The following is a 15282-nucleotide window of genomic DNA, read 5'->3' as shown; positions in this document are numbered from 1 at the left end:
TTTTCCACAGTCAAGGCTGGAAGAGGGAAGTTTCCTTAAGTGGGGAATGGGCAATTCCTGATTGACAAGGGGAGAATCTCTAAGGCCCTTTGAACAGCAGTCCTTGGTTCACATTTTGAGAACCACTGTTCCATAGCAATTAAAGGAAGTAGGGAAATGCTTTAGGCCACTTGTGGACCAATGATTTGCACATGTAAGTTATTTCAATTTAAGTAATGACTTTAATTTTAGTATAATGTAAAGCGAAGTCATGTTAGTAGGATTTGAAAGCACACGTAGGTTCAGGTTGAGGCCAGAAATGTAGAAATTACACTGGAGATAGAATAACTGCAAAGGATACATTTAAGTTGGTTTGTTAGCCATTCCTGTTGCCAGTTAGAGAATTCTATCCAGTTATCTCTAATAATTTATCTAATAAAAAATGGTGTAGAGGGGCTAATAATGAAAATAGCATTTCCTTTCCTTTTTTTAACTCCCAGTTCCATTTCCCCTTTAATGCATTCTGGTTTTATTTCTAACCTCCATATCACTAACTACTGTGCTGTTTTCTGTCTTAATTTATCAACTCTGTTATAGTTTGATTTCCTACAGTCATAGTTAGAACTTGCCCTTCGATGCTTCTTATTTCTCTTCCTATATTCAGTCAGATGACTATTTCTGTTACTTCAAACAGTTCATTCCATTTCTGGTTCCATCACAGGTACGCAGTAGCTGCGTAAGCTAGAAAAAGAATCTTGAAACTCTTGTGCTTTACTTTCTTCTTTCCCTACCTCATCCCACAATTTAAAATACAATTTCATTTGTGGTAACATTTCTTTTAGGTTCTTAAGTCATAGTTTATCTTCTATAATTTTGATTCTAAAATTGAGTTTTGCTTCTATAATTTGATTCTAAAGCTTCAAAGGAAAATCTGTTTCATTCTGGTTGTATAAATAGTGTTTATTGTACAGTAAGTACTATTCTATGATTATAATTCCTTTTTTACGTTCTGTAATTGCTCAACTGTGTTTGATGTCTTTTACCTGGATCACATATTTCTTTTTTTTTTTAAATGCTTTATTCATATTTCCTATTTTTTTAAATATTTATTTATGCATACAAGAACTGGGGTACAGGCCAGAGATGCGGGGGTAGGGGGGTGAAAGGATTTCACCAGAGAGAAACAGTGGGGAACAGAACAGGCTGACTGACTGAAATACACTGCAGAAGGGAGCAGTGGGCGAGTCAGGAGAGGTCTGCTGCGCCATGTGGGATTCTTGCCGGCCTGCTGGGATCGAACCCACGCTGCAGAGGCTGCGGACAGCTTCACAAAACGGCGCTCAACCTGCTGCGCCACCTGAGAGGCCCTGGATCATATATTTCTTGATAGGTTTCAAGCTTCATGGTCTTCTGCCTATTGTCCAATTCTCTGCTTCCCTGGAATTTTGAAGATAGTGCCCTATTGTCTTCTAGTCATTAATGTTATCAATATGAAGTCTGCTTTTCTTTTGGTTGTATGTTAGCTGACTTTATTTTTCTTCTCTCTGGAGACTTGAATTTTTGTATTTCTTATTTTTTGGTCTTGATGTGTTGCAAAAATGCTATATATCTCTAGGCATGGTTCTTTTTTTAAAGATTATTTATACAAGAACTGGGGTACAGGCCAGATGCGTGGGAGGGTAAGAGGATTCACCAGAGACAGAGTGGGGAACAGAACAGGCAGACTGACGAAATACACTGCTGAGGGGAGCAGCGGGCGAGACAGACTGCTGCGCCATGTGGCACCCTCGCCAGCCAGGATCAAACTGGCGCTGCAGAGGCTGCGGACAGCTTCACACTGCTGCGCTCAACTGCCTGCACCACCAGGGGAGGTCCAAAAGATTTATTTTTGTTTGTTTATGCATGTAAGAAATGGGGTGCAGACCACAGGTGCAGGGGGGTGAGAGGATGCACCAGAGACAGAGTGGGGAGCAGAACTGGTGGATCTACTGAAATAGACTGTTGAGGGGAGCAGCAGGGAGACAGGAGAGGTCTGGTGGGCCATGTGGGTCCGCTCCCTGGCCGGGATCGAACTTGTGCTGCAGTGGCTGGTGATAGCTTCATGGTGCTGCGATTTAACCCCTGCGCCACCAGGGAAGCCCCAAGATTTAGTTATTTATTTATGCGTACAAGAACTGGGGTACAGGCCAGATGTGTGGAGAGTGAGATGATTCACCAGAGACAAGAGTGGGCAGATGTACTGAAATACACTGCTGAGGGGAGCAGAGGGCGAGTCAGGAGAGGTCTGCTGCGCCATATGTGTAGCTCACTGGGCGGGGATCGAACTCCGTGCTGCAGTGGCTGCTGATAGCCTCATAGGTTACATCTTAACCCTTGCGCCACCAGGGAGGCCCTGGTTCTTTCATTCTGTTTTACACTCTATAGGCCCTTTGATTTTGAAAAGTTACACCTCACTTCAAGGGTGGGCTACTTTATTTCTTAATTTCTTTCATCTACTTTTTCTTTTCCCTCTAAAAGTCCTTCTGGATGGATATTGGACCTCATACATTCAGCGTCATCTTTATTTTATATTTACTCCTCAACTTATTTTCTAACTGGTGTAAAGTTCTGGTTTTATAGATACAAATTACAGTTTTTTAAAATTCTTATCTGATGCCTTTGAGATACCTGTTTCCCACAGGGTCATTCTTACTTGTTTTGCATTTATGATTGACTTTCTTTAAATATCTGGTGATTTTAGTTGGCTCTCTATTTTGGTAAGACCTCTGGCTCTCTTTACTTTTTGGTAAGCAGGTAGGGAGCTGTTAACCTCCAGGTTAAGTACAAGAGTATGAAGATTGTTTTTACTCTTTTACTTCTCTTTTCTTCCCCTCAGGAGAAATACTTTTCCACTTTATTATGTCTGACTTTTCAAGTATTTCTTACCCATGTTATCTTTATCTTTATTTCATGATTTATTGATACTAGTTTTCCCAGTTTAAAACTTACTGAAGCTGGGCCTCCCCCATGACGCAGGGGCTTGAGCGCTGTACTCTGAAGCTATCTGCAGCCTCTGCATGCAAGTTCGATTTCTCGGCCGGCCAGGGAGAGACCCACATGGGGCGGCAGACCTCTCCTGTCCCGCCTGTTGCTCCCCTCAGCAGTGCTTTCGGTCAGTCTGTCTGTTCTGTTCCCTGCTCTGTCTCTGGTGAATTCTCTCACCCTCCTGCGCCTCTGGCCTGTATCCCAGTTCTTGTATAAATAAATAAATCTTTTAAAAAAATTATTAAAAAAAAAACTGAAGCTGATTAGATTTAATTTTTTAAAACGATTTATTTTTTATTTATACAATAGCTGGGGTACAGGCCAGAGGCGTGAGAGGATTTACCAGAGACAGAGCGGGGAACAGAACAGGCAGGCAGACCATAAGCACTGCTGAGGGGAGCAGTGGGCGAGACAGGAGAGGTCTGCCGCGCCATGTGGGTCTCTCCCTGGCTCCCTCCCTGGCGTGGGGATCGAACCTACGCTGCAGAGGCTGCGGACAGCTTCACAGTTCTGCGCTGCGCTCAACCCGCTATGCCACCGGGGAGGCCCCTAGATTTAATTTATTAACAAAGGACATTAAATAGAAACTTCTGTTACACTGAATGTTTAGTGAGAATCTTCTCCTCTTTCACTAATTATTTTGTATTTTATGTCCCATTTTATTTAATAATTTAAGTACGGTGACTCAAAAACCTTGATATTAACTATTTTGACTTATTTAGATTTTTTTTAAAAGATTTATGTTATTTATGCCTACAAGAGCTGAGGTGTAGGCCAAAGCTGCGGGGGTGTGGGTGTGTATGAGAGGATTCACCAGAGACGGAGTGGGGAACAGAACAGGTGAATCTACTGAAATACACTGCTGAGGAGAGCAGCGGGCAAGACAGGAGAGATCTGCTGCACCTTGTGGGTTAGCTCCCTGGCCAGGGATCGGACTCCTGCTGTCTGGTTAAATATGTTATGTAAAATGCAGTTTTTTTTAGAGGATATTTAAAATTGAATATGAATTTCCCAGCTGGGTTTAAGATAACTAGAGAATCTTCGTTCTGAAGAGCAGTCCGCTGCGCTAGTCCTTTACCCACTAGGAGTTGGAATTGGATCATCAGTCTTCTTAAGCTACCTGAGTATGGTTCTAGCAATTGGTAGTGAATATTCTTCCAGTCTAGATTGGGTAGCTGGCCATACAGAACAGAGGTAAGTTAGGCATCTCTAGGGCTATAACTTCAAAATGCATTGGCATCTTTTTTACATGGTTTCTGTGAAGGGTTGTTATACTTTACTGCTTAAACTGTGACACATAGGAAAGTGAAAGAGTGCCATTGATAATTATGCTGGGACAGTGGGCATAAACTAGAGCATATGGTCACCCCTTCCTGCATCACATGACCTTTTAAGATTAAGTTCAGAGGCAGTGCAAATCAAATTACCTCCCTAGTTACTTGGCATTTCTATTCTGTTCCAACCTTTTTTCCAATATAAGTTTTAGAACAAAAATATGTGAACAGCTATTTAATGAAGAGCAGTGGCAACTGCATAGGAATCCAAGACTGTCTGAACTTTTATTTAAGCAAAACCCCTTCTATGCAGTGTAGTATTGAATGTGTAAAATCTTACTGTGTTAGTAAATGTTAAATAAAAGTACACAGAACTGGTATATTTTAAATATAACTCTTTTTCTCATTTCTAGGAACTTTCAAGAATGATGTTATTAGTAGTAGTATTTTTTCTTAGGGATGTGGAATTATCCATAGAAAATGTCAATCCTAAACCAGTCTTCCACCATTGCAATTTAAATTCTCCTTTTCTTATGTTGTAATTGGCATATATGTAGAAAATTTAGCTGATTTTAATTTCAAAATATGGAAACTCTCGTCCAAATAGGAATTATAAGAGTTTCTTTGGACTCTGTTCTAAGTTTTTGTTTTTTTTTCTTTTTCATATTGGGCTGAAATCTGCCACCCTTCCATCCATTGGTTCTAGTTCTGTTCTCTGGAGCAGCATGGAGTAAGTCTCTTCTATTAGAAGGCAGCTATCATATCTTCCCCAGTCATTTCTCTAGATTTTGCCCCAGGTCCTCTACTTTTACATGAAATACCCATACTTAGAAGCTCCTTTGATTCCCTTGGGCACACTAATCATTTGTGTTTTCTATAATGTAGCAGATCCTTGAATAATGTTTTTAGCATCATTTTATTATATTGTTGAGGAAAAGAACCTGACCAGCATTGAACACAGCAACATTATTCAAGAACCTGGCTTCCTTATACATCATTTTGCTTAAAGTCAGTTTCCAAGAACGTATCAAATATGTTAAAACAAGGGCTTACTGTAGTTAAGATAGGATGGCCCCAAATTTTAATTCTGTGTGGTATTTCTGTGGTATTGTGCACCACTGAAGAATGCCCTGTAATCTGAGTCATGCATTCTAGTTTATTAGTACAGCTTTCAACATATGTCAGGTTTTTTCCCCTCTCCTTCAGCTATTCTTAACTGTTGGTTCATATTAAAACTTATGGTCAATTAAAACCTGTCAGTTAAATAACTCTTGGGACTCTTCTTTTTTTAGAAGGCATTTCTGCCTTGATGTAGGATAGCAAATGGAATTGTGAGTGTATTACTCAGAGAAGCTAGAACAACAAATACACTTTTCAGATGCTAACATCTCTAGGCCTTTGGTTTTATGTGACAGATCCTCTCATTTTAAAAATTAAAATGAACATTACTCTGAGAACTTCAGCTGCAAATTCATTTGATACATGGTTTTGGAAAACATTTTTACCTCTTTGAGGTTTAAATGGCTATGATTGCAAAGCATTTGACTTAAGTCTCCTTCTGTAATGTATTACATTTTTAAGAAAAAAGTTTATAATGAATGCTGCCTATAACCTGGAAAGTTTCTCTAAAAGTAATATATAGATATTCTATTGTACGTTTTGTACCCTAGAGCAGAATTTCTCAATCTTAGCACTGTTAACATTCTTTCAATAATTTGTTGTTGTGGGTAGCTATCCTGGGCATTGTAGGATCTGTAACACCATTACTAGCCTCTACTTATTAGATGCCAGTAGCACACATTACCACTACCTCCTCTGCAGTTTGACCATCAAAAATATTTCCATTCATGATCAGATGTCCCCTGGGCAATAGAATCTCCTCCAGTTGAGAACTACTACCCTAGCATATCAGAAGTATTCTTTAAGTCAGCTGAGTATTAGTTTTACCTTATATTGTGGTTAGAATGTAATATTCTTCTTTTTTTTTGTAGAGGTTTTCTGTAACTCTAGGACAAAACTTTACATAAGCAATTACTTTTTAAGATTTCTAGTTTGATCTGTTTTTCTTTTCTTCCTAATACTGCTTCTTATCTCATTTTGTCATCCCTGCCTTGTGATACGATCTGTGATCTGAAGCATAATATGTGTGACTATCTAATATATTGAAATTAAGAAATGGAAATTAAACAATAACAAATGTGGAATTGATCAGGATGTTTATTAAATTTAAATACTTGGTCTTATGTAATTCATGATTAAATTGCTTAAAAATGTGCTCTTTATTAAGCTGGTTAACTCCTAGCTTTTAAAATTAAATTGTATTATGTTTATTCTCTACTCCTCAATATAGCCAGCAGCCAGCTTCGGGTGTAGCCTATTCTCATCCAACCACAGTTGCTAGCTACACAGTCCATCAGGCTCCAGTAGCTGCTCACACAGTTACTGCTGCTTATGCACCAGCAGCCGCCACAGTTGCAGTTGCCAGGCCTGCTCCAGTAGCTGTTGCAGCTGCTGCAACAGCTGCTGCTTATGGAGGCTACCCCACCGCACATACAGCAACTGACTATGGTTATACCCAGAGGCAGCAAGAAGCACCACCACCGCCGCCGCCAGCTACTACACAAAACTACCAGGTAAGAATACTGCTGACTTCAGTATGCTTAGCATACAGGTTTTAGTCGCTTTAGTATATGATAAAATGTCCAAACTAGTGCTTCTCAAACTTAGGACTTCCAAAACAACACTTCTTCTAAAACAAACCTTCCAAAAGTAAATGTGTATTCATTCCTAGGTAATTTAGGAGCATAGTTCTAATGCTCATTTTCCTTGCAGTTTTATACTAATACCCCCACCAATCCTTTCTCCATTTTATATGTTGGCTTTAATTTTAGAAATTTATATTGATTATTGGTTACATATTTTAATTTTACCCCATATTTTAGAGGAAAATTAAGAAAAAAAGGGGAGAAATGTGCATTGTTCGTACTGTGGCATTATTTACCCACCTGAAACACAGTTATGTCTCCTACCTTGAAAATCATGACCCTAACTATATAGGACAAACATTATAGTGTCTTGAAATTTATCAAGAATAGAAATTCTGTAGCCTTTTGTCCTGGTGGTGTTAATATGCAACAGAAATTGTGGTCTTACTCATCTAGTTGCACAAGGATATTATATATGGTACTAAATTAATATTTGTTTAGTGAATCATACTTGGACTGAATTCCATTAACCCATTTTTTTGTTTGTTTTGGGGATCTGAATTTTAGGTTTTCGTTCCTCTAGACTTTGCCTAGTTTTTCTATTTTCTAGGAATTTTGTTAAATCAACATGAACCAACTGTGTTCGTAACTGCTATTAGTATTTGGCAAGTTATTAAACTTGGAATTCCTTTTGACTTATGTGATTGTTTCGTTATGACTAAACACAGAATATAATAAATTCCATTGTTTTTAAAGATTGATTTATTTATGCATACGAGAGCTGGGGTGTAGGCCAGAGGTACAGGGGTGGTGAGAGGATTCACCAGAGAGAGAGTGGACTGACTGAATTACACTGCTGAGGGGAGCAGTGGGTGAAACAGGAGAGGTTTACTGTGCCATGTGGGTCAGCTCCTGGCTGGGGATTGAACTTGTGCTGCATTGGCTGCCAATAGCTTCATAGTGCTGAGACTTAACCCCTTGTGCCACCAGGAAGGCCCAATTCCATTGTTTTTAATAGAGTGTGAGGTCTCTCTTTTTTTGGGCCCCTGCCTCGTTCTTCAGCCTTTCCACCTACATACCCCCCATCTCTCTTTGTTTCTATACAGTGCTAAAATTCACCCACCTCACCTTGATTTTCAGTGCTCTGTATGACATACAGTGTTTCTTCTTTATAGAAATTCCTATCATTATGAAATGAAAACTGGAGTAATCACAGAGGTAGAAAACAAAGGTGTTCTTTACTATGGGATTCGTAATTAAAAGCAAAACTGCCATGATTTTTAAAATAACATTAATTTTTAATTCATACTTATTTTTAAATGTTACCAGCAATTTTTCTGATTATAATCTTAAAATCGGATTCTGATCTTGAAGTCCAAAATGAATCCCTTTTTGTACTGAACTCTTTTAAGTCTGGGTACCTACTCAGTTTTTTATTTTCCTTTATTTCACTTTATATAATAAGATGAGGTTTTTGTTTGTTTTTTTAAAGACTTAATTTTTATTTATGCATACAAGAACTGGAGTGTAGGCCAGAGGTGCAGGGGTTGAGGGGACTCACCAGAGACCGAGTGGGGAGCAAAACAGGCAGATCTACTGAAATACACTGCTGAGGGGAGCAGCAGGTGAGATAGAAGATAGATAGCCATGTAGGTTAGCTCCCTGGTAGGAGATCAAACTCACGTTGCAGTAGCTGACAATAACTTGCTGCAGCTTAACCCCTTGGGCCACCAGGGAGGCCCCCAAGATGAGTTTTTTTTTTCTTTCCTCCTGCCACTTAACTCACAAGATTTTTTTAATTTCCTTTCTTTAGGATTCATACTCATATGTGCGATCCACAGCTCCCGCAGTAGCTTATGATAGTAAGCAGTACTATCAACAGCCAACAGCTACTGCTGCTGCTGTAGCTGCCGCTGCCCAGCCTCAGCCTTCTGTTGCTGAAACCTACTATCAGACAGGTAGGTTTATTTATATACATGATTTCATTGTAAGTTATTGAAATATGATTCACAGTGTTTTTAATGAAAATTGCTTTTGATTCCTTCTAAACTTGTTATCAGGTCACCTTGAGAGGCAGGTTCTTCCTCTCTTCCTTTGTCAGAATGCCTTTGAATTCCAAAGACTGAGAAGGCCGTGAAAACAATAATCATACCCTTCCCTTCTGGAAATTTATTTCATTTCTGGTCATCACCTTACAGTTTTCTTCCTGCTAAAACAAGGTGTACAAAAGAAGTTCTGGTGATAACTTCTGGATACCTTGTCTTTGCCGGAAATGCCTGGGACAGACTGCTGACTGCCTTTTTAACAAGCAGAGACCCATATGGGCCCATATTTTTAATTCATCTTTCTCTGATTTGTAGTGACAGTTGATTTTGTTACCAGCCACTGATAGGACAGTATATATGCTGGTTTAAATATAGGAACCGTTTTGTGTTCAAGAAGCTTACGTAGTTTTTTTTTTTTAATTTTTATTTTTTTTTTTTAAATCTTTTTCTTTTTTTAAGATTTATTTATTTTATTTATACAAGCACTGGGTACAGTCAGAAGCGCGGGAGAGTGAGAGAATTCACCGGAGTCAGAGCGGGGAGCAGAGCAGGCAGAGGGACCGAAGTACACTGCTAAGGGAAGCAGCGGGCGGCAGGAGAGGTCTGCGCGCCATGTGGGACCCTCCTCCTGTGGCCGGGGAGCAGCCGGGGATCGAACCAGCGCTGCTGAGGCTGCGGGCAGCTTCGCAACCCAGCGCTCAACCACTGTGCCACCGGGGAGGCCCTTACATAGTTTTTAAAAGATGGATTTTTTTGTAGAAATTTAATTGAAAATAAAAATAGCTTTTTGAGTTCTGAAAAGTAGGAAAACTCCTTTATTATTTTTAAAGGACCAGTCTCTTTTCAGCTCTGTTCTCTTACTTGTAAATGAGGTAGTTTGCCCAGGTCTCTTTAGAATACCTTTCATTCTAAGATTTTATGAGTCCCTTTGAAAATGTTTTAAAATGCTTTAAATTAAAATGATCCACACTTACAACCATTCTTCTAATGATATGTGGGTTATGTAGGTATAGTGATTTACAGTGCACTTCCTGGTTAATTATCAAGCAGGATTAGATTGTGCTTAAGAGTACTGACTTAGCAAAAAATCAGAGAGACTTTAATTTAGTCAAAGTTCTGACATTGACTATGTGACCTTTGTAAGTCATTTAGCTCTTTCACATCAGTTTCCTTTTGTAAATGTTATTCTCATCTCTGTGGTTCAAATTTTTTATATCTGTATGTATGTTTTTGAAAACTCTGATGTGCTGTTTATTCAAGGTACCATAACTTAACTGAGAACAAAATGAATTTTGTCTTCTAATATTTGGTCCTTTCTCAGAAATTACCTTTGTATCCTTTAGTGATCATTAATAAGTTATTAATTATTAATTTAGTGATAGATAAGGTTAATAAGATTGTTATAGTGTACATTTGTTTTAAATATAATCAAAGGCAGCAAAAAGTTTAGCAGAGATGTTAATGGTAGCTGTTTAAGAACTGTGCTCAAACTTTTGAAAAATTAAGTCAGTAGAACCTTGTGAGTTAGATTGAAATTCACTGGTAAATCGGTAAAATGTGATGACTAGAATATGAGCAAGTTTTATGTACTTAGACATAAACATTTCTACTGTGAATTGAAATACATAATTTGAGGTTCTCTATTCTGTTCCCAGTGGTAAGCACAACACTAAAATAGATTGACCTATCCTAAACACATACTTTTTGGAAAATGTTTTGTTTGTTTATACTTATTTTAATAATACTGGTATTTCAGTTGTAAAATTTGCTAAAAGGTCATTTTGGAAATATGTAAAATCTGTAAAATGATAGTAAATTATATAGATGTTATATTTTGTTCAATTGGTAATAAGATGTATAGTTCATAAATGTATAGTTTATGTATAAATGTATAGTTCATAAAGTGTATAGTTCATAATGTCTTTATCAGTTTTTTCTGGCTTTTAAGGATATTTGTATAGTAATTGTAGTGGTTCACCCTTCTCATTTTCTGATGTCTCTTTCCAATTTAGCTCCCAAAGCAGGTTATAGCCAAGGTGCAACTCAGTATACACAAGCCCAGCAAACTCGACAAGTTACAGCCATAAAACCAGCCACACCAAGTCCAGCTACTACTACTTTCTCCATTTATCCTGTATCCTCCACCGTACAGCCAGTAGCAGCTGCAGCTACTGTGGTGCCATCCTATACGCAGAGTGCTACATATAGTACCACAGCAGTTACTTATTCTGGTAAGAGTGATAAATTGTGTTTAGATGAGTAAATTAGAAAGAGATATGCTGGAATTCTGTTGATTTTTCTGTGGAATGATCTCAGTACAATAGCAAGAATTTAATTGATAGACATTAATACAAACATGTGCGTAATAGAACTAATGGACCATACTCTTAAGTTACAGTGTTTTGTTTTGTTTTTTTTTTTAGCCTGGAGATTTTAACAGACTATAGAATACTTTTGAGATTGAAAGCTTGTTATGAGTCTTGGACATACCATTGCAATTAGAGACAGTAACACCTAGTATTATACAGAGTCTTTTCCTTTCCAGCTTTTCTAAATGAACTTGAAAACTCAAGGTTAAAATGCAGGGAATAAATTAGTTTATCTCTCATTGGAAAATAACTCATTTCAACTTTTAAGGAGCTATTCTTTGTTTTGTTTTGTTTTTTTGTGGGACCCTCGCTGGCGGCCAGGGAACGAACTAGCGCTCAACCGCTGCACCACCAGGGGAGGCCCTAAAGAGCTATTCTTTAGTATTGAATATCAAGGATAAGAAATCTTAAAAATAATTGGGTAGCCTTTGTAAACATCCAGAAGATAATGGTTGTGTAACACAAATCTCCTGGCAGAATGGAGTAGATTTGTACTACACTTGATCTTAGCCAAAAGGCCGAGAAGTGATGGAGTAGATTTGTATTCCTAAATAAATAATCACAGTTTCCCTGGAGTAGTAGAATCACCAAAATCTTATTAGTCCACCATTCTTAATAATTTCCAACTGAGGTTCTTTGCTGTATTGTGGGTGATTAAGATCACACATTACTTTTTTGTAGACAGTCTTTTACTGTATTGTACTGTGTTGATACTGTCCTGTATGGTGTATTGTTTTGCTTTTATTTATTCCTAATACCTTTATCTTGTTCCATGGAGGACTTAAGGTGTGACATTGACAATTTCAGTTCTTACTTAGTGATATTTGGTTGTAGCATGGATGTTAGAAACATAGCTACTGAATTTTTTTTTTTAAACCTTTTTTATTCCTCTGAGACTTTTTGATCTTACCTGATGCCATGTTGTGTGCTAGAACTATAATGATGAATTTGGCAGATGTAGAGCATTTGGGAACAATAGTTTGTTGAGTCTGAAATATAAGCTTAATAGTTATTAGAAGATGAAATGTGTTGGAAATGTGGAAAGCCTTGTATTGTAAGCTCTACTATCGTGTCTTGTTATCTTGGCAGAAAGTGTGCCCAAAAAGAGATCTTAAGAAAGGGAACATTGGGAGATTTGTAAATTAACTGGTAGAAATGAATTGAAATTAGGAGACATTATTATTCCTGGATGTCGTTCAACATTGCCTAGATAAACTTTTCTACCTTCCCATACCTTACCATTTCATGGAGGAGCCATGTTTTCTTACATAACAGTAGTATTTAAAGCAAGATTGACACTTAGAGAATCATTGTTTTAAAAGGGCTACATAGTATTTCATTATACAACGTACTGTTTTAAAGTTCTATTTGGAACATCTTTCATATTAGGAGAAAATAAGAAATAGTGACTAAAATAATCCTTGTATGTAAAGGATATCTAATAAATTTCTCCCGTTGTCCATAAATGTCTTTTATGGCTTATATGTGTTTGGTATATTTGTGTTTGTTTTTGTCCATTGTTTCCCTAAGATAAGTAGCTAGATTTGGAACTGTTATATTAAAGAGTATGTACTTATTAAAGAATATGTGAAAGTACAGTTTGAAATTGCTATCCAGAAGGAGTATTATCTGAGTTTTTATATTTGCAGTTTTCTCTTAGCTACAGCATACTCAGCTATTTTTATCTCATTAAAATGAATTCTAAGTATTATACTTACTAAATGGTAACTGATGGATTTATTCCCTCAATGCTGCTTTGTTTTTATTTTTGATATTCTGTATTTAAAATTTTTATTTCAAGTATTTAAATACACATTTTTATAAAAGTGCTTTTTTAAGTGAAACTGTTTTAATGTTCAGAAATTGTACTTTTACTTAATTTTTGCCCTTAATTTGTTTGCTAGTAGTCAGAGATTTAAAGGCATTCTTTAACAGAGTACCAGAATCTTCAGCCCTCCTATTAGTGTGTGTGTTCGTTTTAATTTTTTTAGCTAAGTAGTAAGCCATAATTAGCTGTATTAATTTTAGAGCTGTATGTAAAATGAATGAGATTATTTTGTAAATATTAAGCTTAGATGGTGAATTTTGTGATTAAGATAACTCCGTGTTTAAAAGAACTTATCTTGTGGCTTCGGTTTTCTATAAAGTAAGGATAGTAATGCTAGCCTTATAAATCTGTTCTGAGATTTCACTATGTCTTGAACACTCCCATATTGTGGATTCTCAGTTTAGAAAAACTCAAGTCTTGGTCATCCAGCATTTTAGAATGCTGTTGCCCTTACTCTACTTTTTATTTTCTTGATATATAATTCATGAAGTTATATTTAAGATATGTTTTTATAGTTTCTGTATACAATCAGTCATTTGGAATTGTCTGTTATAAAGATTTCATATAATTGTCATGGTCCTAGCCAGGTAAAATTTAAAAGTAGTCTTGCTATTTTTTAATTGGATAATTTTATGGTGTTATTTTAGCAATGAAATTTAAAATGTTTATGTGTTTACATGTAAATTTGAAAAGCATTTGATGACTGAGTTTAATTATGTCCTTTTGGTAATGTAGGACATTGGTAGGACTGAACAGTTGTTGATTCATCTGTAGAGTTTTTCTTTCAACAACTTTATCAATTGTTATTTTTAAAATCTGGTATGTTTATTGATATGTTTGCCCACCTCTTCCTACTTTCACTTTTATATGCTTCTCTTACCACACCTTGTATCTTTATACACATTTATATAATTTAATAACCTGACATAAAAGTCAAGGAAGGCTTTTCATGGACTAGTGTACTTTCTCTTCTGGATGTGTCCAGTTTCAGATTCCTATGGTTCTGATTTTCCATGCATCTTAACTCACCTTTCCAATACATGTTTTCTTCCTTTATGCATAGATAAATGCATATCTATATATTAAAGTCCTTACTTTTCTTTATAGCAGTCTACATTTGAGAGAGAAAATTAAGTTTTAAGTAGTTCTTCTCTACCATCCTGACAACTAGGAATCTCCTGAATTTTACATGGTTCTTCGTTCACCCATTTCTACTTCAGTGGAAAAAAGAAGTCTTACTAGAATGTGATAAATAGGGACTCTACCAAATTTCTTGAGATCTTAGTTTAGAAGGGGCAAATTTTTCTAGTTTTGAGGTACGCTTATAATTAAAGTATTTTGTAAAATTTAAAACTTCCAAATTTTTGGATCTGTAAATCACTGAACATAAATATCTTGTGTATATATTATGTCAATACTAGCTTAAATGTACTCATTCATTATAGACTTTCAACAATAGAACTGAGTATGTTTTACCAGAAATCAGTCCTCTTTCAGTTTAAAAGATAAAACCAATGTATTTGATCCTTAATTCCAAAATCTTTTATTTATTGACCTATATTTTCATTTGAATTCCAATTGCAAATCATGAATTTGTGCTAAGCTTTATTCACCTTGCCTCTCCAAACAGACTTCTATCAACTCCTTGCTTTTATCTGTTATGCAGCCCTTCAGTTAGGATCATTGGAATTCAAAGTCTTGGAATTCTTTGTGTGTTTTCCTCTTTCATATCTTTTATTCTTGTAGTTTTCAAACGTGTCAGATCTTACAATTCTTACAAATTTACAAATTTCTTTTTTTTCTGTCTAGTATCCTAGTTCATTTTCCCCTCAAATTCAGTACTTCCCAAATTGTATTTCAGAGGAGTTCTGTTTAGGGAAATGCTTAATAGGTCCTATAACCATCTGAGTTTATCAAACACTATTACATCCTCCCAGCTGAAATAACTACAAGTTCTTGAAGGCAAGGATCAATTCTTAAACATTATTTATACCTCTGTAACATCTAGCATGTGTGAGTAAACTTGACTGACTTATATAAAAGGAAGGTAAGTAAGAC

At 36.6% G+C, this 15282-nt stretch overlaps 1 protein-coding gene across 2 annotated transcripts in view; it reads left to right on the top strand.

The window, feature by feature from the left end:
- Positions 1 to 15282, top strand: part of ZFR (zinc finger RNA binding protein) — a gene marked incomplete at both ends in the record, with an annotated part of 81523 nt that overhangs the window by 19293 nt on the left and 46948 nt on the right. For both annotated transcript variants that reach the window (XM_084233158.1, XM_084233157.1), the window contains 3 exons: positions 6628 to 6910; positions 8796 to 8940; positions 11040 to 11258. In XM_084233158.1, the coding sequence (XP_084089284.1) occupies positions 6628 to 6910; positions 8796 to 8940; positions 11040 to 11258 (647 nt within the window). The remainder of the gene's footprint in view (positions 1 to 6627; positions 6911 to 8795; positions 8941 to 11039; positions 11259 to 15282) is intronic.

The sequence above is a fragment of the Talpa europaea genome (assembly GCF_964194135.1).
Source record: "Talpa europaea genome assembly, chromosome: 5".
Classification (NCBI taxonomy): domain Eukaryota; kingdom Metazoa; phylum Chordata; class Mammalia; order Eulipotyphla; family Talpidae; genus Talpa; species Talpa europaea.
The sequence above is the reverse complement of the archived record's forward strand: the minus strand, read 5'-3'. Positions and strand labels throughout refer to the sequence as shown.